The sequence below is a fragment of the Apteryx mantelli genome, chromosome 14, assembly GCF_036417845.1.
Source record: "Apteryx mantelli isolate bAptMan1 chromosome 14, bAptMan1.hap1, whole genome shotgun sequence".
Lineage (NCBI taxonomy): Eukaryota > Metazoa > Chordata > Aves > Apterygiformes > Apterygidae > Apteryx > Apteryx mantelli.
This window is the reverse complement of record NC_089991.1, coordinates 19,898,878-19,915,281: the sequence shown is the minus strand read 5'-3', so window position 1 is coordinate 19,915,281 and position 16,404 is coordinate 19,898,878. Positions and strand designations below refer to the sequence as shown.

Below are 16,404 nucleotides of genomic sequence, written 5' to 3'. Positions count from 1 at the left end.
GTCCTGTCCTCAGTTTAGGATTCTGAGAAAGATCTCTCAAGACACCTGGCCTGTTTCACACTGCTGTTGAAGACATGGACAGTCCACACTAACAGACAATCCTTCATACAAGATGTAGCAGACGGGACGGCAGTAGGGGACGGAAAATGATACTGCAGGAGCACCGGAGTGGAACGCGCAGCTTGGAAGAGAAAACTGAAAGATGTCCGACGTGGTTTAGAAGAGAAAATTTTGGAGAAGAAGAAGAAGATAAGCAGGGATGGAACATGGAAAAGAAACAGCAAAGTATAGAGTGAATACAAAAAAGGGAGCACTGGAGAATCAGTATATACGGTAGAGAAGACAGAAAACCCATTTGGTCACATGAATGGTGGGTGCCTTCTCCATTTACCATCGTATGCCAAAGTGCTCAAATATTGCTTACAGGCCATTCATTTGTAAATGCCCAAAGAATTCATCCATCTCCTTTCTGGCAGGCCTTGAACCCTGTCTCTGAAAAGTGATGGCCAGCTACATTATCCCAATAAATCTGAGGAATCTCAGGAATACAGCATCTACTGCACATGCATATATTACTATACCTCTCATGCATGGTAGGTTTGGTAATACGACAAAGGAGCTGTTGCAAAACAGAAGAGATGGCATCCTGTTGCTGTAAAACAGCAAGTTTTGGCATTTTTCTGTTAAATAATAAAATCAGAGACAGTGAAAACCTTTATAAACTTAGATGACTTGCATGAAAAACAAATATGAACTTGCAAGACTGTACATGTGTGTTGCGTCACTTATTCTTATGGGAAAACCTATGACAGATGAATATGCACTTAAGAATGTCTGTTTTGGATGACATGATTTAAATCTAAAACAACTGAAAAGCCTGAACCACATCATTTTAGGAGTAGTCTTGGTCTCAAGTTAAGGATATTACAGACATACTTGCAGTATAAAAGATAAAAATCATACATTTTAAACTCAACTTTTAAAGTTGCCCCAGGTGTCTGTTACACAATTCCCATTAAAACGTAAGAAAAATAGGCATCTAAAAAGACTTTGAAAATCTCTTCCTTATGTTTCAGTAATAACAAAGACAGCAATTTGTTGGCAAGAGGGCTCTGTACAGTCATGTTTTAATTATTTCTTGTAGATTATCATCATTTACAATGAAAGCTCTCTGTGGCTCAGTGACAGTGATTGGATATATACTTTTCATTAGAGCTGGACAAAGGTGAATAGTTAAAAAAATGCACACACCTTCATGAATAAAAGTGCCAAGTTTTAGTTTGCTATGATTCATGGAGTCACACTGGTATGAGTGTTCAGCAAAATATTCACAGATCCAGACTTTTCATACATATCTAGTATTTAAACATTGTGACATGGAATCTCTCTCTCTCTATATATGTAAGTATGTATATACGCATCCACCAGAGTAAAATAATTATCGTGTTAAAAAAAAAAACAAAAATAATGTTTTAGATATGCACCATTTACTCATGTTTCATTTTTTTTAATCAAAGACTAAAAATCCTTAATATTCAAGCAAATATTGTGTAAACATACTTAATGATACTACTTTCCACCTGTATTTGATAAAAAACAGAAAGGAATCAGAAGAGGTTCACAAAGAATAAGCAAGGCAGAGGTGCTTGCAGTCAAAATAAATGCAAAAAACTCAGTCAAATGCCCAGGGCAGACTCAAGGAACAGACAGAAGGAAGTAGTTAAAACTACTCCAGTCTAAATGTTTCCCTGCCTCCTACCTCTACAGGGAAGGATCAAGGCAGGTAGCTACTGCTCACAAGGATGACCTCTAGCTCCAGTGGAAGAAAAGGATTGCTATTCTTTTTGGGTACAGTGCCTCAATCTGCGCCTCAAGTCCTGGCCTTGATCGACTTCCCAGTAGCCCAAGAGGCATAAGAGTATGTGGAGTGGCTGTGTTTGGAGGAAGCAGGGGTAACAAGGATAGAGAACTCAGTACAGACAGAAGAAAACTAGTACTCCAGGGCAACAGGCTCATTAGGAGAAAGTCTGAGGAGACAGGGAGACATTCTAAATCACAGTCCTTCTCCAGAATCTCATCATCCATCTGGAGTTCTCCTAGCTCCTTTAAAATCCCATCGCTCACTCTTGCCTATCTTCACCCTTGTATAACTCCTCCCAACTTCTTCCTCCTTGAACCTGCTCTACTGTTGCTACAAACAAAACTGAGTTTTGCTGAACACGGATAAGACGACTTGAGATGTCTTGCATACCAGAAAATTGAGACCAGATGTTTTATCAGTCAACATTCCTCCTCCCACACATTCACCTTTTCAGATGAGGGTCAAAGCAAGCAAAGATGGTGGAGACTACAAGAACTATTCTATAAAATCTCTGGTAAGGCTATCATGAAAATACAGCCATTAATGGATATTCTGACTACATAAAACTCCATACCTTCAAAAATGATTTAACGGGAGTTCAGTAAAGTATACATTCATTAACTTCCAATGGAAAAATGATAGAAGGTCTAAGATCTTATGTGACAGTAATGCTTTAAACTATAGTCAGAAGGTCTAAAGGACACCTATTTCACTGACAGTTCTGAAAGTATTTATGTACTCTGAAGAATATCTATTTAACACAACCTTTAATCCATAAGCTGAACAGTGGCTACTGCAGCTAACAGTAGCCATGAGACAAGTATTTCAAATTGTTTTCTATTAATGAAAAAACTCACTGACTTATACTGATGACCAATCCTCTACTGCAAAGCTGCTACTAATGAAATCAAAAGAACAGATTAAAGATACATAAATGAAAACGAGCTACTGAAAACAGAGATCTGGGGAAAGATAGCTTAACAATGTGTTCAATCAACGTGTTCAAAATCTAAGACAAGACAGACGTCATTTACCCGTCTAATCATTACTGAACTCACATCAGACTTCAGGAAATTAGAAACTTCATGTGTCAACCAGTAAGCTATCACAGAAAAAAAGGTTAAGTTCTCTAATGGTGGAACAGAAAACTCACTAATATGTCCTGCTAGACTACAACTTGTTTGACTACTACGAATTTAATTGCTGCGTTTACTCCTCTAACCAAGTATGAAATCTTTTCTCCATGCAACCTTTATTATCTTCGTTAATAGCAAAGTAATTACCCGATATTATCTTTTGATCATTCGACAGTGTAAATGGCAGTTTATAGTAAGGTATTTTTCCCATCACTTTCTGCTACAAAAGACTAGTTGCCATTAGCCAGGCAATTTCAAACATATTTTAGAATGGAAACCATAGTATCTCAAGTATTGTTGTGCCATAGCTATATGAAGCTATATGAGAATATCACCATTTCAACAAGGGTGTGCACACTGAAAATTCCCTAGCATTTCTTTTCAACCTTATCTTAAGGAATAACGTACGACAAATTTCACCTACTTAAACACAGAAAAAAATGGAGCTGAAGGGCCAGCCAAAACAGTAGACTAATGGCTTCCTAAAATAACAGAGTGGTTCAAAAATACTGATTGCATTCACAGGAGAAAAAGGCGACTTGGTCTCACAGTAGTCACGTATTCTGCCCACTACTGTTATGAATGTGCTAAGATTAGTCTCAGTTATAAAGCAACCAAAATGCTTCCAGACTGAATTGCCCCATCAGACCCTATTTCTTGGATTATGTACCAGTACGTTACGGTTTCACACCCAGATTTTCCAATCAGCATGTTATCGCCAGTGAGATGCTAGTTTATTTTAATTGAGACAAACACTAGCGTTTAGACAACAGTTTCACAGCCAACTCTTTAAGACATTGCCTGCCAATTCAAGTTGTAACATCCAGTCTGTAACACAAACATTATCTTCCATCTAATCAATGAGCAATTCATAAACAGAGATGCTGCATGCTTTTATAAAAATATATTAAACCATGGGGAAAGAGAAAATGGAAAGTGTAATTTAAAAACCAGCACTGATCTTTTCTGCTTATTTATCTGGCTTTCTTTAAAAATCTTCCATGTAACATTAAAATGCTAACTATGTTTTATTTTTAAGTTACAGTACTTGTGCAAATACAGCCATATCCAAACTAAACACATGCAGTAAGCATCATACAACTTGTTAAATGATATACTGTTATTTCCTCAATCAGCAAAGGCAACAGAAATTTCCTCTCAATGGTAGCAACAGATGGAAAAAAGGAAGCAAACTGATGCATCTGATCTCCATACAACAGCCCTCTTTCCCTCTTTTTTTCCTCAGTTGTTTAGGTTTCACCAAACCTTGGAACAACAAAACGAAGCCTAGCTGTCTAATTCTAAGACAGAGACTGCTTGCAGAAACTGTACAGCAAGTATCCATCAATGTTTTTCCATTCATCTCCCTCCATTTACCTGTCTACAGAGCATGCTCCAGATAAATATCATGGTCGGATGGTTATGATTGTTTTTCCTAAGGCAAGATATAACACTAGGCTTCTGGTTTAGAGGAAGCAAAGCATTTATGCCTTGTTTTCTCCAGAAAAGTTAAGTCATATTAGAGAACGACCTTGTCTTGTTTGTTATGACTTCTCAAGGTTGGTAGTCATGGTAGCAAAAGACAAGTTATGTTTAATATTGTGTGAACAGGTCACGGTTAACCTGGCAATGCCAGCAGAGATGTTTCCCTGGTAGGACAAAGTCTACTGAAAGTATTTCAAGGTCTTGTAAGTCAGATTTAGAGGAAGTGAAGTTAATGACAGGATGCAGAATAAAGAGATAATGCTCTTGCCTGTGCTCCTCTTTCCCCAGGCACCCGCAGAACCCAGTGTCTCCTGAAGACTCAGATTTTTTCAGTGGATATTTGTAATTTTTCAGAGGCACCATGCTGTTCTGCTTCAGGAGTAAAACTCAGAGGAAACCTTTTCGACTCAGCAGGAGCTATCAAATCTCAAACCTGGTAGTTTTGCAGGCACCCATGGGAAGGGGCTGCAGTATTCTCTGGAATAATTTTCTAGGGTGATTCTTAGGAAACAAAGAAAACAGACCCAAGTATTGAAATGCCAAATACTACAGTCTTATTCTGGCAAGTGTCAGAGATGAGGAGACAGATGACCATAATGCCCCTTGCCTCCTTCAGTCCGAGTCCTTTACAAGCCTCCTCTCTTTGTGAATCCGTATTTCTGAAAGGAATCCGTATTTCTGAAAGTGCAAATTCTGCCAGACCTCTAGAAAATTAAAGGCTCACAACAAAAAAGGCTGTCTTTGCCACCATCCAGCTTTGACACGTGTTTGGGTGGGTATAATGGGAAAGAGGCATTATCAAGATGAAGAGAGGTTATGCTAGTTTGGTTTGCTATTTTTCCTGATGTTTTTTTTGTGTGCAAAAAGAGGAGAAAGCCATATGGCCTACCAGTCTAAACTACAAAGACAGGAAGTACTCTCTATTCCCGTTCTATGTGATTCAGCTTGTAGCTCCAAGGACATTTCTCTTGGAAGCTTAGTTGGCTTACACAGTTCCCATTGACCTCAGCTCCCTCATTTTCATACTACTGCTACACCTACAGTTGTGTTAGGATACCTGTTTGCGGAAACATGTAACGAACCAGATAGGAGAACTGATCACAACTAAAATTAACTCTCTTGAAAACCCCCAAAACAAACCAAAACCACTCTTCAAAACAAAGAAAGGTTAGTTTAACTTGGATCAGTTCTCCATCATGAACTAGCTTCACAGCCAATTCTATTAGCATCTGAGGGTGCAGGAATAAGAAGTCAGAGAAGGATGAGAACTGCTTATTCCAGGACTGTCACTGGAAACAGCCTGTGAAATCACAGCTCTATTCTCCCATAAGCCACTCTCGGAAGTGAGCCAGGCACTGTGGAGTCTATGTCCAGCTGCAAGCGTTTGTTTAGGAGCCCGCAGTAACTTCTGAAAATAAGATATGGGCACTTTTGAAATGGTTATCCCTAACTTCAAATATTTCAAATTTACAGAAAACATATTTCTAGCTAAGGGCAAACTTAACAATATAAAATAAAACTTGGATTTCGTGTAAGCATTAAAGACAAAACAAAATACATACAGAATAGAACCCAAGCACAAACTCACATTTTTGTCATAAATGTTTCTAGAACATGGTTGTCATCTGTTATTCCTAAGACTTCTGACATTCGGGCATACACCTGGAAATAAACATTTCAACAGTAACACATTATAGACATTTACAAGTACCAACATTTTCATTTATTCTAAAACCTTCCCTATTCTATTTTGCAGAAGACTAAAGGCACAAATGCTTGCCCATAGAGCATAGCAAAGTATTTGTGAGAAATGACTTCCATCCTCTAAGACAGCATTTGATGAATTTGGGGCTGACAGATTTTTACTCACCCTTGCATACATTTCTTCACATAAAGGAGCTGTAAATAGTCCATATTAAACTCACTTTGTGGTTCAGAGAGCAAAACAGTCTCTTTTTAAAAAATTATGGTTTTTAATAAAAAGTTGCAAAGGGTTGGAAAAAACATATTCTTTTCTTGCTCTCTGTCCTCAGTGGAATGTGTTTCAACATTGTCCTTTAACTTTAATTTGCCAGTTGTTGCACTGCCAATCATAAAATCTGGTAAATTAAGTACTCTTCGTGTATTCAGTTTTCTGTTTTGCCCTCATTCAGCAGCCAAGTAATTTGCTGTTGTAACTTTCTTCCTTTATTTCCGATCCAAAGCATGTATTACTAGCCAAGTTTTCCCTGTACCCTGCCTATCAGATCAAAATGCTGTTATGATGCAGCAACAAATAGCCAGGACATGTCGGATATAATTACCACTTAATGTGTAGTCTTCATAAAAGTTTCTGATAGCTTTAGCAGCCAAACATTTAGTTTGGATAAACACATGCAGTTGGATAAAATCAACTTGTTTCAGGAACAGAAGGGAGAGCTGTACTGCAAAATTTCTTTGCAATGCTCTGTTAACTCGCTTTATCCTGAGTTAAAGTAACTCTGCTACTTGCTTAAGACCAGGCTAAATGCAGATCCACCAGCCAGTGCATTTCATTTCAGTCATTTTAACCTTCAGTGACACCAAAGCAAATATTATGGGTTATATGTAATTCTTCCATATTATGTGATACAGCCAAGTATCACTAAGGTCTGAAATGAGAGCACAAATCAGAGCACACGTAACCTAAGTTGCCCAGTGGTGAAAGCCTGGTGCCATCTAGCTGTCAATTTTGCTCACAAACATTACATATTCCACACAAATTTCCATGAACTTTAGATAACTCAGTACTGTACAGTAGTATCTAAACTCGGCTGTACCAGCTTCCTTTTGGCTAGTGATGCAATCCCATGGCTTTGTTTAAAAACCAAACCAGCAGTATTCCATCTGTGGCAAAGTCGATAAAAATCGTATTTTCATAGCTGAAAGACTTTAGTTTTAAATCAGAGTTTAATAAAGGCATTAGTAAGTCAATACTATAACCAGAATTTGCACCACACCCAAGGATAACTTGCTTAACATTTAAGCTAAAATACCACCTTTTATGATTGTGTGAATGTAACATGTGATAAAATCCATAGTGAGAGAATAACCAAAATATGAAAAATTTCGTAATATATAATAATACAATCATCCAAACTTTGCAAAATATTATATTTACACTGTAAATGAGAAGTAATCATTTATAATAATTAAACATATTTACAATAACACTAAAATATTTAAAACATTCTCTGCTATTTTACTTCTAAATAGTGCACTGCGGAAATGCTGTACCAGCTGCAATTTTTAAATCTCTGTATTTGATATGAGGCAAGTGGAAAGAGATAGTGAGGAGCGTAAAAATTTCAGCAAATGCAGGTTGACTTTTAAATATTTCCTTTCTGTAACAGCAAAACAGGGGGAGGAAGGGAGCGAATGTGAGCGAGCGCACGTTGCACCAGCCCTGTGCTCTGTTGTCAAACTAGGCTCTCGCCACATCAGAGTTTAACAAATAAAATACTAAAACAGCAGCCAGTGTTGACAAAGAGCAGTGCTTTAATCCGCAATTATCCTTGTAACTCTTACTACTCCTTTTATCATCCATTAGCTTTGATTCCCATTATCCCATCAAGAACTGTGTCAACGCTTTTGTCCCTGGGGATTTCCCACAACTACCAGGATCTGACAGCCACGCTTGAGTGCTAAGCGGGATCATTACCTCTTAAATCCACTTATCTGATCCACTGAATAGTAAATTGAAAAGCTCATTAACAGCAACAATCTGATTTGTTCTCGCATGTGACAGGGTCATTTTAAGTCAGCATGAATCCGGCGCTTGTATTAAAAACTATTGCCCCTCTTGTAAAGTGACATTGTAAGCAAAAATAAATGTGATATTGTGAACACCTTCTTCAAAATCATTATCAAAACCAAAACACACACTCAGTATATAAAAATAGAAGAGCAAGCGCACCCCCCCAACCATAACAACGAAATGCCCTTAGACTTTTAAGCACCATAAAAAATTAATGAGGCGGCATTTTGGACGTATAATAATGAAAACCACTTCAACAACAGAGACTGGGCTATGCATTCAAAAGGTGGAGAAAAATACTGCTGAAAGGGTCATAAAAGGCTGTGGCAGGGCTTGTGGAAGTGATCTCATCCGAAGTTGGGTTCACCTCCCCGAGCCCTGCCTGCCAAAGCGGTACCGGACCTCCGGGTGGCTTGAGCCCGGGGGAAGCGCGCAGGCAGGCACCGCGCGTCCGACCCCCCTGCTCCCCGCAGCGAGCGCACCCAGCGCCACGGTTTCAGTCCCCCCGGAGCCTTCCAGAGAGGAGCTGAATCATTAACTTTCCGTAGGAAACGAGCAGATTAAGACTTTTGTAAAACCTTTACACAGTTATTCCCAAATCCCTACCACAGTGGGATTTACGGCTTCCAATACAAACCCTGCACCAACGCACAACACCGTGCGGGCACGGGGCGACATCACCATAAAACGTTAGCTTCCTAACAACCAAACACGACATCACCGTCGTCGCCGACTCATTCCTACAGCAGTTATGAGTGGCGGTGAAAATCTGCAGAAGTGGTAATATTAGTCAACAAGACTAGATGATCTTCAGCGGTCCAAGCGTATACTCAAGGTACTTAAAGCAAGCTCTGACTAATAGCATTATTTCAGGCCATAAGCAAGTGACACTGCAATATTCAAGGGTGACAGCAGTGGTCACGATAGCAAAGAGAAAGAAGAGAGAAGCAAAGCACCGTCAGTAATAATAACTATTTCAAAGATATTAAAGCAAGTGCGACAGCAACAGAAAAGAAGGAACCCTGGATCTTTTTTTTTTCCTCCCTCCCCATTGGTACCATCAAAGCTACCCGCACAGAACCAGGACAGTTAAGGAAGGCAGCAGGTTCGCGAGCTCAGCTGCCAGTGCTGCTTCCGTGATCTGACAGATTCCTCAGGCATTCAAATTACACACCACTAAACTTCCCAACTATTTGAACTCTGCCTGCTGCAATTCAGAAGAAAGAGAAAATAAAATTGTGGAAGCAACATTTTATGAAGCAAATCACTCATATGTAAAAACAGTTTAAGAAAACAGAGAAATAATACAATAATCACATTAAAACTTTATTTCCCTGACCTCCTGTAGTCTTTGGCCCTAGACATGTTTAACTTTGCTCCGGTTTTTGAGGTCTTCTTTTTCTGGTACTATCTTTGTAACTCCGGAGAAGCTAATTATGTCAATTCTTAAATGTGAGGCAGATTACAGAACTGGGAAGCTCAGAATATGAGTTCCTAAAGGTTGTATGGCTATATAATGACAGTCGCAGAAATTCAATAACGGCACTGTATGGAATGTACTCAAACGCACCCCATGAAACAAATTAAAACAGAGCAATGAATCTCTCACACTGTGCAAATAAGAAAACACAAGAAAATGTTGATTTCTATATATTTCATAAGGGCTATTATAATGAATTAAGAGTCGGGATAATGAATCTTCAGAAAATTACAGGAAAGTTATTACCCGCAGGCACAGCGTAAACGTTTAAGATATTATAACTTCCTTGAAGCTCTCCAGGCCTTGCTGCAGAGAACATAACATTAAAGTATTTTGTCATGAATACTGAGGGCAAAACCAGACCTTAACCATCTTTATCCCACACCAACAGAAGCTGAGGGGGGGACAGCTGCTACAAGAGAGGCTGGAGAAGCCGGTCTGGAATATACTTGCGCGGTGGCTTCAGGAGCTCCACTCAGTGCAGGGGCTACAGCAGGAAGCTTCTGCACCTACCACCCACCTCTCTAACTAGCACCTCCGTCCATTACCCACTAAAACGCCGTACCAATCAAGAGTTTCCTTCTGGGAATCAAGCGCCACGAGGTATTTAGTAATTTCCGTTGATTTTGAAACCAAAATCAGGTATTTTGAATTTTCGCATGTAAAGTTTCATTACACACAGCGGAAATTTAGCTTCCAAATCCCATATGCAACTTCTGAAAATCTGAACCAATTCCTGTAACTAGTGGATTAATGTGCCAGACCAATCCCCTTCTATTTCAGGGCCAAATTAAGGGTTTAAAAAGCCTTAATTTTTCTATCCTGTTCATAACAGAAAACCTGGGTCATTCATAAAATCTCCATTCCTCACCAGCTGCCTTAAAAAGGTAAGATCTTAAAATTCCCTCACAGTCTAAGCCAAAAGAATACGTTAATCTGTTGTTATATATTTAGCTCCCTAAATTAAAAAAGAAAAAATCCAAAATAGGCCATAAAGTGGTGCCTCAAATACTTTAGGGCAGGATCCTTGACGAGAAGATTAAGTTGGGCTTTGCAGTACAAAACCAGCTGGCTCGTCTCCCATTCTTTGCTACCTGTGTTTGCAAGCACCTAGAGGAAGTACACCAACTATATCAATGACATGCTATCTCCTGCTTCACCTACAAATCTAGTTTAATCAAAATACTGCAGGAAATCATCCTCAATGGAAAGAGACCTATAAAATAACGTTTAAAAATTACAGAAAGCTAATAATTAGGGGATTGTTACTGCAACTAAGTGTAACGTTGCAGGGGAAAGGGTAAGCATGCCGTGTGGCTCAGGGTCGTTATTATGGAGGCTATTTCCCTGCTAGTCTGGTGAAATGTTCTGTCATCACCAGTCCAGCTAGTCTGAGCAATCAGCTGGTCCCTCGAAGGCTCTTTGCCAGGCCTCTCCTGCCCGGTCCCGGCCCCACGAGCTCTCTGGAGGAGGGAATTTCGCAGGATGCCGGGGTGCTGCAGTGATGAACTCCCCACCTCTCGCTCCAGCAAGTGCAACGCCAGCGATAACCCTCTTCTTAAATGGCAATTGATCTTGTTATTTCAATGACTTTCTCTCCAGCTTTCCTTCACTTCTTCCGTTCTCCTGATTCCCCTATTTTCTGATAATCTTCAGAGAAAGATTTACAATTCTGGTGAACTTACTACGGGAGACTTGCTATGAACTAACTGCTGTTATTATTGATGCAGCATAAAAAACATTCTCTGAAAAACATTAGTTTATCTGCTCGGTCTTCAGGTAGCCAACTGTTAATCACGTGCTTAGCTTTAACTGTCTTGCTTAGACTATTATTTTTGCAAAGCTCTCTTAGAGATTTTTAATTCTACTGTCACTTTTCCTTTCCTCCAGGTGTTAAAGTACAAATACTACAGTGAAGACTGAGAAATACTATTAACAGCTATTACTTTTAGAACAACACCTGGAAGATTTTTAGGTTTTCAAAGCCCAGTTCTGCTCTGTGTTTTCCATCAGACAATCAGAGCAATGCACTGCACTGCACTGCAGAGATTCAAGCCATATATGCAGTCAGTATTTAACAAGAAACCAAAATGTTGCTGCAAAATCCTCTAATGATTGAAATGAGCCAGTACCGTACAGATTACAATACAAGAAGAGATTTATGCCAGTCAGAAAACTCTGAAAGAGCAAGCACGCTAAGTACTTCAGCAGCAGTAATCACCACTCTTACCTGCCAGTGCAACTATTAAAAGTGTCCAGCTTAATTCTACTCACTTGCTTAATTGTATCTAAATAAGTGGCCCACTCAGCATGCTTATGTGCAATAAACTTCAACATTTAATATCCTTTAACATCAACATTAGTTTAGCACTTAAAAACAAGTAATAAAAATCATAGCTGCTCCTTATATTTCTAAAATTTCTATCTCTAAAACTATCCCATTGCATTTTCTACTGACTTCAGCATAGCTGCAGGTGTTCAGCCCCTCTCAGCCTCAAGCCTTAAGCATATGAAATTTAGCAACATCACATATTTTAAAAGAGGCTTTGCACTGGAGTTGTATATCAGAGAGCTTTTTGCACATTTATCCCACGGCATAAGGAGAGGTGTTACAGCCACCACAGCTAATACTAGCAATTTGAACAACCCTCTTTGGCAAGCCAGAAATAAGATAATTGTTCAACATAGGCTGGCTCTTCTGAAATACTGGAAGCATTGCCTGTAATTATAGACATCTGTCATTGCTAGCCACTCAGTAGTAACCCTGACATCAATATACAACTATAACACTAAACTGCCTGCAGGCACAGCAATGGAAGCCAGATACAAGAGGCGGGCAATCATCTGCCTCATCCAAACTATCTGTCAAAGGTTCCTAACCACAAATAGCTCTTACGTTTTGTATCCTTAGGATAATATGTTGATTTATTTTAGATCCTCTAATATTTACAGTCTAGGCCATCTACTAAAATAAGGAAACAAACCTTATGGCTAATGGAGGCAGTTACCGTTCAAAATCACCATGAAAGGTCATAGCTCACCACTCAAATGCGAAACACGGGCAGCTGCCTCCAACGGGCGCCTTCGAATAAACTTTCCCTCCTCCAAAATCAGCCAGGATTATTTCCAGATGCAATTTACCATGGTCACTACTGCCTCATCAGCCAACATGAAGAACAACCCAGAGAAATATTTACATTTCCAATCTCTAGATACCTTGGCAAAGAAGTGTAAAGTAAGTGCCAGCGTGCTAGCGTCCGACACGTGAGCGCAGAAAAGAATTAGCGCTCAGCAGAATTACCTCGCATGCATAATTTTGTAAAAGTAATTAGCTTTAATGGTTTAAAGTATGTTTACAGCTTAGATACTTCATCAGTTCTTAGCAGGAAGCTAAAGTGTGCTCTTAACCAGGGAATAAAGTTTCTTGAAATTTACATGTAACCGCAATCATTTCTTTTTAATTTTGAGGCAAAAATCATGCTGGAACCCTTAATCTCCGCTTTTTTATCTTCATTTGAAAATCAATCTCAGAAAGGGGCAAAAAAGATTGTAGGTTTAAACTAATTAGGAATTAACATCCTTACAATTATCATAATTTGTTATTAACAAAACTGAGATTTCTTAGGATGATTCACAACAGCCTCTGCTGAAGAGAAACTATTAATTACTAGACAGACAGTTAGCTTACAAGTGAGCTGCATTTTAAAAACCTCCTTTAAAATACAATTGCTAAATGCCTTACAGTGCTGTAATGTGAGACAGGTTCAAATCTTATTACTTCACTGAAATTAAAACCTAAGTTTTAATACTGTTCAAGTCGAACAATGATTCCACACTTTATTGCTTTTGAAATCCCTTGATGATCATAGGAAAAAATGCCCTCGAGAAAAAGAGACTCTGTTTTCGATAAACAGAAAATACAGTTTGCACTCTTAGCCTCTTTGTCATCACAAAAAAAGGATTTAATGCCAATTCTTTAAAAAAAGACTTTTTTCACAAAATGTGCACCTTGTGTGCCATTTGTAAAATCAGCTCACTTTCTTTTATTTATTACTGCAGCGCGGCAAGGCAATAAAGCAGATACTGATAGCTAATAAATTACATGCCTTTTAAAACAATTCTCCAGCTACAAAAACTTGTAACTACAAAGGCTTACATTTACATGGTACATCATGTGAAATGTCTATATTTATGTTCTATTTAACCACATAAGTAAAATCTGACCTTTTATTAAACAGTCAAGCATGAAACTGGGGCTACATTTAAGACTAAACAAAAGGTAACTTTTTTAAGGCTTTCCTACAGATCTATATAAATAAACATAAAATCTAACAGAAAATGGGACTTAGCAGTTCAGATGCAAAGTATTTTAAATAAAACGTATTTTTAAGTATGCCCTTCACACTACCTTGAGGAAAAAGAGATCACCAATTTTTCGATTTTTGCATGATAAAAATCATTTACTCTTAAGCCTAAACATTCCATAAGGTTTTCAATAATAACTGCAATATATTACTGCAATACAAAACAATAATTTTCCATCACCTAACACAAAAAACAGGATTTGTATTTTTAAACAAACAACCAAGGTTTGGCAAAATGGTTTTTGGTTAAAACAGAATTTTTTTTTTTTGGGGGGGGGGGGGGAAGAAAGCCTGCAGTCTTATTTGATCATGCATCTCTCCAAGAAATGCTTAAGATACATATGCATCTATTAAACTCATTACACTGTTCTTAAATATTTTCTCTTACTGCAGCTGGCCTAGCAATTACAGCTAATCTGCACAAAATGCTGAGGTGCATTTCATTGTCTTTTACTACTGTACCGTATTATGTTTAGGCTGATGTGCTGAACTATTTTCATACATTCGTTCCTTCCAATTTGATTGTCTCATAAATCATTAGCCTAAGCATTACATTCTTTTTAATTGTCTCTATATCATCATGCATCTAAATTTAAGATGTATAGTCCTAATATAAATTTCCTTCACTTACTGTTATTTTTGTAACATTTGTGGCTTTGGTATTGCTTTGCTCACACAACTTTTCCTCACTGCTGTAGTTCCAAAATCTCAGTTAATTGAGCATGAAAACAAGCCATAACTCCCCACTAATAAATAAAAACATGCAGCATTTAAAACCCTGCTATTCATTGTGAAGACAGCAAGCCATGACATGATAGTAAAACTGCCGCGTGACTCTAAGCTCCTCACCAAGCACACCACCACCATGACTATCAATCATTTTGAATGGAGATGCTGTGGGGCAGATCTTTCGGGCTCACTGAGCAGTGCTTGATGCAAAATGAGATGGGGAAATAGTTTTCAGACGCTTCTCTACTCCTGTAATCTTAGGGCCACCTTTCCCTATGTTAACTGAAGGTTTACTATAGCAATACCTATTTTCTTATATTTTGCACATGAAAACAGCGCTTAAGTATATCAAGGCAAAGACATTCATTATTTAAAGTAGACAAAAAGGAGGTTTAACCAACCAAGCAGCCAAAGCAAAGCCTGCGGTTGCCTGACTCAGATTAGCTTATCTACTTGTGAGGATTAAATATAGGGGCAATTTTAAGATGGTACAGAATAAAGAGCGAATGAAGCCTGATACATCTAAACCAGGAGGTATCCTTTGCATAACAGGATTCCCAGAAAACACTTCAAAGAGTGGAGAGGGAATTTAACAGGACTCTTAGAAATAACAAGTTGCTTCAAGAGAAGTTACAGAGATATTTAAATACAAAAATAAAGAGTGGCACCCAGATAGTGAATTCAACTACTCTTGATTTCACTCAAGAATTTTTAAGCTGAAACACAGGGCACTGAAAAAGAAGAGCAAGCTTAGGGGAAAGGAGGGACATGGTCTGAACTATGAGCACAGAAGGTATTTGAGAGGTGGATTTTGAAGAGAAAGTAGTAAATATCAAGCTTGTGTTAAAATTAAGTGAATATAAATGTACCCAAAATTGGACTGTAAATGCACTGCAAGTGAAGGAATTCCAGACATGAGCATACAGTACAGATAAGTGTAAAAATACATCCAACTCTGGATCACTAGCAGGGAACTTAAATACAGTTACATGAGTATTTATGTAAAAGTTTCCAAAATAACATAAAACTAATAAAACTGCTCAGTCAAAATTAGTCAAGAGTCTTGATCAATAATTATTTTCAGTAATACATGGGAAGTTTCAGACTTCGGCCTCTGTGTTCAAGGCTTCTGAAGCAAAGGGTGACACCCTCAGCCCTGCATAGATAAGCATACAGCCTACACTTTCCTGGCTCTGGTTGGAGAACCATAGACTCAGGCAAAGAGGGAAAAATACAGAACAAATTGAAAAAGGCCACCGCATCCAACATCTGGTTTAGTCAATCAAGAGCGAACACAGTAAAGACCACATTACAGAGTAACTCAAGAAGGCAACACTAAGTCTCACTTGTTCAGGTCCTGCGCTATTTGGAAGTGTGGCCAGATCGTCCACATTCTGCACGCAGTTCTTCATGTAATGTAATCATTTTACAGCATGACTGATAGTAATGGCCTTTAATAATATACACAGCAATATTTTGGTACGTTTTGCAGACCTCTTAAGCAAACAAGATAATCAAATCTATGCGAACATGATACCTAACAGAACACTGCCAAATACAGCTACTCCTCTATA

The 16,404-nt window shown here is 38.5% G+C and overlaps 1 protein-coding gene across 1 annotated transcript in view; it reads right to left on the bottom strand.

Annotated features, from left to right (window-relative positions):
- Positions 1-16,404, bottom strand: part of RANBP17 (RAN binding protein 17) — a 170,292-nt gene that overhangs the window by 73,504 nt on the left and 80,384 nt on the right. Inside the window, exon 15 of the mRNA XM_067305085.1 lies at positions 6,071-6,144. Coding sequence (XP_067161186.1) covers positions 6,071-6,144 — 74 coding nt within the window. The remainder of the gene's footprint in view (positions 1-6,070; positions 6,145-16,404) is intronic.